Source organism: Strix uralensis, chromosome 27, assembly GCF_047716275.1.
Source record: "Strix uralensis isolate ZFMK-TIS-50842 chromosome 27, bStrUra1, whole genome shotgun sequence".
Lineage (NCBI taxonomy): Eukaryota > Metazoa > Chordata > Aves > Strigiformes > Strigidae > Strix > Strix uralensis.
In genome coordinates this window covers 6,763,752-6,774,716 of record NC_133998.1, presented here as the reverse complement: position 1 = coordinate 6,774,716, position 10,965 = coordinate 6,763,752, and the positions used below count along the sequence as shown (strand labels likewise).

Sequence of the window (10,965 nt, the reverse complement as noted above, 5' to 3'; positions counted from 1 at the left end):
ACAGACACCGGAGTCCTCGCCGTCCCTCACGGCAGGGCCCTGCCCCACACACGCTGCCGGAGGTGCTGAGGCACCACAGGGCCCGCCAGCTCCTCCACCAAAGGCCTGTGCTTTACACCAGTGCCACCTGGGGTAAACCCAGCCCTCCCTGTCCCCATCCCATCCGCTTCCTGGGGGTGCAGGGGGCTGTTTGGGGAGAAGGAGGGGAAGAGTCACCTTGGTGGAGGGCCTGGCCGCTGCCCTTCCCTGGGACTCGTCCTTAGGACGGCGGGAGGGACGAGGACATGGTGGTGCCAGCAGACACAACTGCTCTGCCTGCACTGGCTGCTGGCATTGCACCCTGCTCCCCCCGCGTCCTGGGACCCGGGCTGCTCCGTGTCTCGCTGGACCAAAGCTGCATCCAGCCCCGTCCCGCGACAAACCGAGCTGCTCACGCTGTGCTGGCACCGGCTCGGAGCGAGGAGGCTGCTGCCGGGGGCTGGAGGGGTGGTGCAGGGTCCCCTGGGCCCTCCGGCCGGGGCCCCTCTCCTGACAGAGCCCAGCTCAGCTCTGCCGAAAACATGACCTCAGCTGAGGCCAGTGCAAAGGGTAAAACGTTCCTCAGCTGCGCACCCGGGAGACGGACACAGTTCACGGGGCCGGAGAAGGCCCCTGGGCGGCAGCGGGAGGAGCGGGGACGGGCAGAGCTCCCCGTGTCCCCAGCGCTCTGCCCGGGAGCGGGGTGATGGACGGGGGGGCCTGGCTGTGCCCCGACCCCCCTTGCAGACGGGTGGGACTGAGCGGGGCGCGAGGCCAGGCGATGTCGGGGAGCCTGACCCGCCTTTCCCTGGGCCCCCCACGACCCCCTGCCCACCCCCATCCTGCCAGGACCCCCCAAGCTTGGCAGCGCTGGCAGAGCCGCAGCTCCCCGGGCCGGGCCGGGTCTGGCACACGCTGGGGAGCCGTGACGGAGCGGCCCCAGGGACGATGGGGATGTGTGGGGAGGACAGTGCCAGTGTGTGCCATGGGGGGTACATCCCCCCCAGCTCTTCTCCTTCCCCCCCCCGGCCTTGCACGTCTCGCCCAGACAAGGGCTCACGCGGCTCGAGGCAGCAGGACCGGCGGTGCCTCGGTTTCCCGAACGGCGCAGGGTGGGCGATGCCGAGCCGCCGGCGGAGCCGCACCGGGGTTTGGGGAGCGGAGGCGAAAGGGGCCCCACGACACAGCCCTCGCTGTAACGGCGGGGCTGCTGCGGGGAGGAGGAGGAGGGCGGGAGGAGGGTTCACACGAGGATGGGGGGGGAAGGAGCAGCCGTGTGGGAAGGATGGGGTCGGGCAGGGGGGGCTGCTCGGGGTCCCCCACGCCTCGGGGACACTTCCCTGCTCTCTCTGCTCCGGCCCTTCCTCCGTCCTGGACTCTGCACCCCGAGCACGGGGGGCACCCCCAAACCTCCCCCTCCCCATCTCCATCCCAGCGCGGCCCTGCGGACACACGGACACATCCCCCCCCGCCCCCCAACACCCCCCCATCGCCCACCCGGTGACGAGACCCCCGCTGCCACCCCACACCCGCCCCCCCCCGCACCCCGACTCACAGCCCCCATCCCCTCGCCCCCCCCCACCCCCTTGCCCCTCAACTTCTCCCCCCCGCCCCGCTGCCCCCGCCCCCGGCCGCGGCCCCCCCGCCGCCGCCCCGCCCGGTGATTCACGCCGCCCCGCCGCTTTATAACGCCGCCGGCCCCGCCGCCGCCTCACAGGCAACAGGTCGCCGGAGCGTCCCGGCCCCGTCCCGGCCCGTCCCGTCCCGCCGCCCCGGCCCGGCCATGCCGCTGCGGCTGGCGCTCTGCCTGCTCGTCCTCTGCAGCCCCGCCGCCGCGCACGGTAAGTGCCCCCCCGGGGGGGGTCCGGAGTTGGGGGGGGGGGAGGAAGCACCGGGGCAGCCGCTCCCGCCGGGGCCACCCCCCTGCTCCGCCCGCGGCCGTCGGTGCCGCCGCTCCCCGCCGGCAGGTGCTTGGGGACGGGGGTCCCGGTGTCGTTACCGCGCTGTAACCCCCCCCTCCCCACCACGACAGCGCTGCCCTCCCCCCCCGCCTCCTGGCCCCGGTGGGTGTTGGGCTCTCGGCGACAGAAACCCGGTTTACCGGGAGGTGGCCGGGTGCCCGGTGCCTGGCGGTGCCACTTCGGTGGCCCCTGGCCCCCGTCTGTCCGTCCGGCTCAGTCCCGGGGTCCTGCACGGCCCCGCAGCCACATCCCGTCCTGTGGCAACGCGGGTGCCCGACCCCGGCATCCCGCACCCCTGCGACGGGGCCACCGGCACGACAACTGGGCTGGGCCCGCCAGTCCCCCACAGAGCCCCCGGGCCGGGGTCCCGCTCCCCGGGCTGCGGGTGGGAGAGCGTCCGTGCCCTGGAGCTCTGGGAGCCGGCTGGGAAGGACTGGGAACGGCGGCCGGTTCGTGATCTGGGTGTGGAGTTTGCAGCTCGAACCCCTCCCGGTTCAGCTGACGGTGCTGGCAGCTCTCACGGACGCTTGGGAGGTGTTGGGGCTCTTTGGGAGCCGTCCCGGCACCCAGGTCCTCCAGGACCCCGGCGCGGGGCTCCAGCCCCTCTTCCCAGCACCGCGGAGCCGTGGCCGCTGCTGCCGGTTCTCCCGCCGCGGCGCCGGAGTTTCCATCTTCCCCCTCGCACGACGCCGTGTGCCTCCGTGTGCCAGCGTGGGCAGGAGCCGTGCTCCCGGGATAGCGGCAGGTCGGGATGCCTCGAGGGACGGGGGAGGCTCCCACGAGGCCCCTCGTGCCGCTGGAGCCCCCGGGCGTGCGTTTGGCGTCGCCCCAGCCCGCGGGATTTCCGCTTGCTGCTCCGTGGGGCCGGGTTCCGCTGCCGGAAGGCCCCGGGCAGGGACACGCCGGAGCCCGGGTCCTCCAGCCACTCCGAGCACGGGAGCGCCGCACCCGGGGATGGGGCACCCCAAGAGCCCCGCGCTGGCTCCCCCGGCCTGTGGCCACCTTACCCCACTCGCCGGCTGGGTGGGCTCCCTCCCCCTGCCCAGGGCTTGTCCCTCTTGGGGTCCCTGCACCCCAGTGCACCCCAGAGACCGGGCGCGTGGGCCCGTCCCGTTGCGGGTGGGATCACTCTGTGCGGGGCTGTGTCTGCGGGTGCGGGGCAAGCGCGGTCCGAAGGCAGGACACAGCCCCAGGGAGCCTCGTGCTGTGGGGGAACTGGGGCCATGGGGGGTTGCGAAGGAAAAATGGGCTGGAAAGAGCCATGAGACAAATCCATGGAGGATAAACCCCCCGATGGCAGAGGCGTCGTGGCCTGGCTGATGCTGCCAGGGGTGTCCAGGCTGTTGGGTCCCGCAGCCCGAGGGTTTGCTCCATCCCCGGCTGCCCCCCAGAGCCGTCGCTGGGAGCTTTTGGCTGAACCAAAATCGGGTCCTTGGGAGGGAGCGGGGGGGGACACGCGGGGTCCGAGGTGGGTGCTGACTCGGCTTTGGGGCAGGGTGAATCCCTGCTTTGGAGGGGAGCGACTGCAGCCTGGCACGGGCAGGACGTGTCCCTTCCCCCACCCCCCCTCCCGCACATCTTTAGCTGTTTAACAAACCTCAAACGCAGCTAATGAGAGCATAAACCCAAATAAGCGTCAGAAGAGGCTGGTTTGCAGAGGCGGAAATTGCAAAGGAATCACTCACAAAAAAAAAAAAAAATAACCGATTTGCTTGTGGGGTTAAGGAACAAACAGGCTTTTGAGTCAGAGGGATCCGATGCCGCTGGGCTGGCCCCGGCCCAAGGGCTGTGTCAAGTGCCCTGTTCTCCAGCCCGTGGCTCAGATGCTCCTCGCAGAGGCCGTGGGTGTCAGGCCCCCGCGCCGCGGGGATGGTCTCCGTCCCTCCGTGGGGCCGCTGGCCCATGCCGGGGGATCCAGCCCTCGCAGCGCGGGTGCCCACCAGTCCCGCTCTGCCCGTCCTCCCCGGGCTGGAGCCTCCCCTCAGCGGGGTCGGGCAGGAGTGGGGCAGGGCAAGGGGGCAAGCTGCAAGCCCAGATCCTGGCCCGCTGGCTCGGCATCTCCCGGAGCATCCTGGTGCTTCCCTCCGGTCCCAGCGCTGGGTTTGGAGCCTGTTGGCCAGCGGGGCCGGGCTGCCAGTGGCCCAGGGCGTTGGGGCAGCTGCTGCACCGTGCTGGGGGCCCACGGGGACGCCCGCTCTGGGACAGCCCTTGCACCACGGGAGAGGTGGGAGCCAGCACGGAGTGTCCTCAGTTTCCCCGACTCATCCCACGCCGGCCCTTTTCCAGCACCACAGGTGGCCCGGCCGGGGCCCGGCTGCCCTTGGCGTGGTGGCCCAGCACGGCGGGGACCCCTCACCCTCTGCCCTCCCCGCAGGTGGGATCTGCTGGCTGCAGCAGGGGAAGGAGGCCAAGTGCACCATGATCCTGAAGACGGGCGTGACGTGGGAGGAATGCTGTGCCAACGGCAACGTGGACGTGGCCTGGTCTAATTACACCTACCCGGGCAACAAGATCAGCCTGCTGGGCTTCCTGGGGCTGGTGACCTGCCACCCCTGCAAAGGTGAGCATGGTGCGGGGAGGGTGCTGGGAGCCCTGGGGAGGGTGCTCGGTGCCCGCAGCTCTGGGTGAAGCGGCGGTGATGGGACAGGGCTCTGGGACAGCACCGCGACCCCGGGGACTGCTGACCCCAGGCTTGTGGGCCAGTTACGGGCGCTGCCGTGGGGCTTGTGGGCCAGGGACGGGCACTGCCATGGGGCTCGCGGGACAGCTTCCATCCCCTGGCCGCTCCCAGCCCGTGTGTTGTTCCTCTGCGGAGCGGGGTGCCTGACCTGGGTCTTGGCTGGGCAGCCGGGGTGCCAGGAGCCGCGCTGGGGCTCCCCGTTCCCAGGTTAACTCTGCTGTGCCTGGGGCCTCCCGCCCCTGCCCTCGCCAGGTCTGCTCAGAGGGAAACTTCTTAAGTTGTTTTTTTTTTTTAAGGAAAAAAGATCTATTTCTTCCCCTCAGCTCCCCCTTCCTCCTCCCAGCGTGTGTGTGAAATGGCTTTATGTAACGGGCAGTTCCAGAAGTGGAAACTCTCCAGCTGTGAGTTCCAGCCCCGCCAGATGTTTTGGCGTGCGCCGGAGGCGCGGATCCCCCAGTCGCACTTGCGTGGCTGTGTGAGAACATGCTCGAGGACCTGCTGACCGCAGGAGGCAGGAGCAGGTCTTTGGAAGGTCATGTCGTTATTTGCTTAAAGGAGGAAAAAACGGTTCTTAAGAAAACCGCTTCTTCCAGCCCCCCTGCACCTCCCGGCTGCTCCTCGGCCCGTCCCGGCACGGCTCAGGGATGTGCCCTGGACCAGCCGAAGGCTGAGGGAGACCTTGGCCCCGGCTTTTGGCCCCGCGGGTGCCGGGAGCACCGGGACCCTCTCAAGGGGCTGGTTGGGGAGCGCGGGGTCCCCGGTGCCTGGGGCAGAGTGTGGTGGGGATGGGCAGCCCTCGTCCGGGGGGGCTGCCTTCACCTCGGGGGGACACGGGGGGCTGCCAGAGGCCACAGACCGTGGCGGGGGCTGCGGCTCCGGGGGTCACCAGGGTCTGGGAGCAGGAGCTTTGCTGAAAGCGCCAGAGAGCCTGGCCGGCACGTCCCTCGCGACTCCCCACCCTTCAGAAAGCCCCAGCCGGTCCCATGCAGATGGAGCTGGTGCTGCTCCCCATCGGGCTCGGAGGCCTTGGAAAAGGGCAGCTGAGCCGAGCTGCTCCCCGGCGCGCGGGGCCGGGAGGGGTCACTCCGGGATAAAGTGGGCTGCAGCCACCAGCCCCACGCCAGCAGCCGGGACGGCCGAGCCCCCCGGGACGGTGCTGGCCGGACCCCGGGGCTCTGCAGTGGGTCTCCGGTGGGGAGGTGAAATTCCTGGCTCCAGCTGCTGGGGACACGGTGTCCCCCCCAGGGACCCGGCGTGGGGGGGAGAGCCGGGCTGCTGGGTCAGGGTCACAGGCGCATGGTCCAACCACCTCCCTCGCGGGGATGGTCGGGACGGCCGGATCCCGCTGTGCCGGCAGCAGCGTCTCAGCGCGGGGGGGTGACGAGGGTCCCGCTTGCTCCAGCAGCTCTGGGGTGCAGGGCCAGGCCCCCCTGACCTGGGGTCTTGTCCCTGTGGAAAGCCGGGGGGCTCAGCCTGCCCCTTCCCTTGGACCAGCCCCAGCTATGGAAATCAGGGAGCAAACTGGGAAACTGTCTCCCACCAGGGAATTTCCCCTGGGGAGAGCTGGGCCAAGCAGACGGGGAATTTCCCCTTCCTCCTCCTCCTCCTCCCCTCTTGCTGTCTCCCAAAGTGACCTGTCTTGGGCAGGGAAATCCCCCCTGTACCTCCCAGCAGCTCCGGGCACACGCCCTGTCTGTGGGAATCCCTCCTGCTCGGGGGTGAATCCCCGGCTCGGGAAGTTTCTCAGTCCTGCCCGACCTCCCTCCCCACGGGTGCCGGTGGGTCCCTGCACCCCCAACTCCCAGCACTGCCGCGTCCCGGGGCACAGAGTGTCCCTTTGGGGTGAGGGCTGTGTCCGTGCTTCAGGGGGGGCAAGGGGCTTCCAGCTGCCCCAGCCGTTGCCCCCTCCCTGCCATGCTCCAGGCGCTGACCCCTCTGCCTCTCCCCACGAGGCACCAGTGTCCGGGACGGGCCCCTCTCTCCGTCCCCTCCAGCGTGGGCACGGCCCCGGGGCAGCACTGGGTGCTGGCGGGACCCTCTGAACCCGGCCCCCGTGCTGGCCAGGAGGCGACCCGGGGGACAAAGCGACCGCCTGTCTGGGGCTCCGCGCTTGCTGCTGCGTCCTGCGCTTGTGTTCAAGTCACGGAGGCCCGGAGCAAAACAGGGCTGGGTATTGTCTGGTGGAAGCGGCGTTCTTGATCGCCCAGACAACTCGCGAAGCCCAGTTCCTTCTGGAGGAGCTGGGGCCTTGCGGAGATAGATTTTTCCATTGCACAAGAAAAAGAAATGTCTCTTTCCAAAAAATAAATACATAGAAATGAGTGAGCTGGTGCTGAGCGGAGGGCCGGGGCTCTGGCTGGGGCGGGCGCTGGATGATCGCGTGGAGCTGCAGCCAACGACCTGCTCCTTGGCGGAGCTGAGCAGATCCAGATGCTGCTCGGGGCCGCTCGGCGTCAGCGCGCGTGGTGGGACCCCGGCAGGGATTCGGGACCCCGGGAGGGATTTGGGACCCCAGATGCTGACCCCGTCCCAGTCAGTGCCACCTGGCGTGGCCGTGGGGCCAGGCGGGACGGATCCTTCCCTGGTGGGGGGCAGCCACGGCCGGTCCCTCACGTGCTGCTCCTGCTCTGTCCCCAGAGAGCTGCGAGGGGGTGGTGTGCGGCCCCGACAAGGTCTGCAAGATGAAGCATGGGCGTCCCCAGTGCGCCTGCGCCCCTGACTGCTCCAGCCTGCCCCGCAAGCTGCAGGTCTGTGGCTCCGACGGCTACACCTACCGCGACGAGTGCGACCTGCTGACGGCCAAGTGCAGAGACCACCCCGACCTCGAAGTGATGTACCAGGGCAAATGCAAAAGTAGGTCTGGTCGTGCCCCCATCCTGTCCCGTCCGTGTCCCCTGTGCCTCTCGTGCTCGGACTGCTCCGAGCTGCGCCCGCACGGGAGGAGATGAAGGCCGGGGTGGGTCCCCGGGCCCAGGCGCTCACCGGCACCACGAGCCACTCCGGTGCGGAGAGGAAGGGTCATCCTGATGGGTCGTGCTGTCGCGTCCCGGCACGTCCTCCCCTCTCCCACCCGGGAAGCCGCGTCTCCCCGTGTTGTGCCACAAGCACCGGCGGCTCCAGCAGCACGGCGCGGGGGGGTTGTGGCTGGTGCCTGGCCCTGGCTGTGCCCAGGGAGGGAAGGTCTGGCCCGGCACAGGGTTCTCCTGTGGGACGCGGTGCCCGGGGACAGGGCGCTGCTCTGCAGCCAGCCCGGTGCTGATGGGTGCCGGTGGCCCCTGGCCTGCAGCAGGGTCGCACCCCTTGGCATTGCCCTCACTGCGCTCCCAGCTGGCACCCGCCCAGCTGGCGGCCACTGGCCACCCGGGGTCCCGGCCCGGCCACCCCAGCGGGGACGCGGCGGCGGAGCTGCCTGTGATGCCGTCAGTGCAACAGGGGGTTTGGCCTCGCCGTGGGCTGAGGAATAACACTCCGTAAAATGTCACTTAAAAACATCAAGCCCCTTTTTTTGTTGTTTTGTTAAAGAGAGCAGCAATCCTCCTTGCCCTGCCAAGAACTGTCAGAATTATTATGATTATTTTTGCCAGCCCTCCTCTCTGAAATGCTTTGCCTGTCAAACTCTGGCCTGCACAGGGAAATGTGGGGCAAGAAATGTGAGTTGCGAGCTGGGAGTTGCAGACGCCAAATCTCCTTCCAATCCGGCAGGGAAAGAGGGAGGCGGAGGGGCGGCGTTGGGAAGTGTTTACGGTGTCCGGGGAGCGCTGCGGGTCCCGCCGTGCCCCCGCTGCCGCCGCGGGGTTGTGCCGGGTCGGGGGGGCCGCGGGGCTGCACAGAGCCCGGGGTTTTGCTGCGGGATGGGGGGTGCAGGAGCCCCCCACTCTGCGCCAGCCCGGCAGAGCTCTGTGCGGGGCCTGATCCTGTCCGGGCCGGCTCCCGCCACCCTCGCTCACGGGGCTGGGCTGGGTCCAGGGTGACGCTGCCCTTCCCCTCTCACCGGGGCGGCTGCCAGCCTGGCCCGAGCGGCCGCTGCTCCCCCTGCCAAGGCACCTGCGTGGGGCCGCTTGCCCCAGCCAGGTCCCACCGCACCGGGCCGGGCTCAGCCCCGCGCGCTCGGGCTCTGCAGCTGGACGTCGGCTCCCCCCGCGCTGTGACTGCAGCCGGGGCCGTGCCCGAGGGCTGCGGGGCCACGCGGTCCCTCGCACACCCGGAATGTCACCTCCTGCCAGCTCCTGTCCTCGGGAGCGGGGGCAGTGGGGGAGCTTGGGGGGCTTGGGACCCCCTGGCTCCGCTTCATCCCCCGGCAGCTGAAGGCAGGAGGGGGCCCGAGCTGCCCGGGTTTCCCCGGGGTGATGCCCGTGGCCCCCTGCCCCCCCGGGTCGGAGGAGCTGCGGCAGGGGGACGTCCGTCCCGGCTCGGCCGTGACCCCATGTGCTTCCCCGCAGAGTCCTGCTCCAGCGTGGTGTGCCCCGGCACCCACACCTGCGTGGTGGACCAGACGGGCAGCGCCCACTGCGTGATGTGCCGGACGGCCCCCTGCCCCGAGCCCACCAGCCTGGACCGTGCCCTCTGCGGCAACAACAACATCACCTACCCCTCGGCGTGCCACCTCCGCCGGGCCACCTGCCACCGCGGCCGCTCCATCGGCGTCCGCCACTACGGGAGCTGCTCAGGTGAGTGGGGCGGCCCGGGGGTGGGGGGCAGCGGGCTCGGACCCCCGGCGCCCGCCCACCCCACGCACCCCCCTCACCGCTTCTTCTCCTCTCCCGCTCCGTTTCCAGCTGCGGCCAAATTCTCCCCGGAGATGGACAACGCGGAAGAGAACTACGTGTGAATCCTCCCTCGCCGCGAGGCCGGACCCGGGAGACAGGGGCATTATGTGTATATTGTACAAACCATATACCTGATATTTATTAAGATAAAAAGATCCTTATTTATACCCGTGTATGTTATGCAGTCGCAGGGGGCCCGGTTCTCGGTCCGGCCGGCCGGGGGGCAGGGGAGGGGGCTCCCAGCCCGCGCAGCCGGAGCGATGCCGAGCCGGCCCGGGGATGCTCCCGCGCCCGCCCGGTGCCTGGCCGAGCTCCCGGCTGCCCGGTGCCCACTCCCGCGCCCGTACAGCCCTTCCCCGCGGCCGGCGCGGCGCTGAGGGGGTGTCCGTGCTGCCACGCGTTGGGCCCCCCCACGTGTCCTTGGCCGGCAGCCCTGGGCCTATTTATTTTTGGATTGAATTCTCGGTACTCTGCTGACGTTTCTGGCCGGGACCCCGAGGTCTTGAGGGAATCTGCGCTTCGCCGTCCCCGGAGGGGCTCAGCCCCAGCTGCCAGCGGCAGGAAAGGCAGCGCGGTGCCGCATCACATTGGAGAGAGATAGGTAGATATTTTATATATATATATATATAAAAATATATATATATGTATGTGATTTTCTCCTGAAGTTTTAGCATGTGTTTGCTAAAATGGATTTTAGTTTCGGTCCTCCCGGCCCGTTCAGACCAGGCTCCCCCCGTTTCCGGAGGCGAGGCCAGGCCGATGTGCTGGTGGCCGGGCGGCGCTGCCCACCGTGGGCCACGGCAGCTCCGGCCGGGGGCCACGACCGTCCCCCCAGGCCCGCCGAGTCCACAGCTGCTGCAGGTGCCCCCGCCCCGAGCCCCGAGCCCAGGGTCAGCCTGCCCAGAACCCTCTTCACTCCCCCCTGCCAAAACCCCTTTGAAAGCAGCCAGGGGAGGGGGGGGGGGTCCGTGGCCCCTGTGAGGCATTTCCAGGGCCTCGGGACAGCGCTCGGCTCCCGACCCCACTGCAGAGCTGCCGGGGTGGCCGCGGGGAGCACGGCTTGGTGGAGGGGGACAGGAGAGGGACAATGGCCCTGCCCGTCCCCCCGGGGACCCCCAGCCTGGCTCCCCCTCGGCTGCGCAGCCCCCACCTCCCGCACCCCCTGCTCTGTTGACACCGTCTGTATTTATTTTTTCTTCTCTCCTTTTGTGTGTTGTCACCTGTGTAAATACCATCTCATCTCTGACACCGAAAAGCTATTGCCTTTATATAAATATCATATATATATTTTATATATATATATATAAATACCCTGTTTTCTATTTTTGTATGATTGCGTTCCGATTCCCGAGGCAGATGCTATGGGAACATATGCATTTCCTATTCGGTATTGTTAGGGGCATTTTATGGCTGTGTTACAGTTTGGATTATAATTAAAAAGAGTAAACGGTGCTGCGGCTCCAGTTTTGTTGAGCAGGTTCTGGGGCCGCAGGCGGTGGCTGCGTCCCGAGGGGCTGTGTCACCCCCAGCCTGCGGGGCT

The 10,965-nt window shown here is 68.6% G+C and overlaps 1 protein-coding gene across 1 annotated transcript; it reads left to right on the top strand.

Moving 5' to 3' along the window:
* Positions 1-1,726: 1,726 nt before the first annotated feature.
* FSTL3 (follistatin like 3) lies at positions 1,727-9,588 on the top strand. Its single transcript, XM_074851554.1, has 5 exons — positions 1,727-1,859; positions 4,354-4,539; positions 7,297-7,512; positions 9,099-9,326; positions 9,435-9,588. The coding sequence occupies exons 1-5, from the start codon at positions 1,802-1,804 to the stop codon at positions 9,485-9,487; spliced, it is 741 nt and encodes a 246-aa protein (XP_074707655.1). The 5' UTR covers positions 1,727-1,801; the 3' UTR covers positions 9,488-9,588.
* The last annotated feature ends 1,377 nt before the right edge of the window (positions 9,589-10,965 follow it).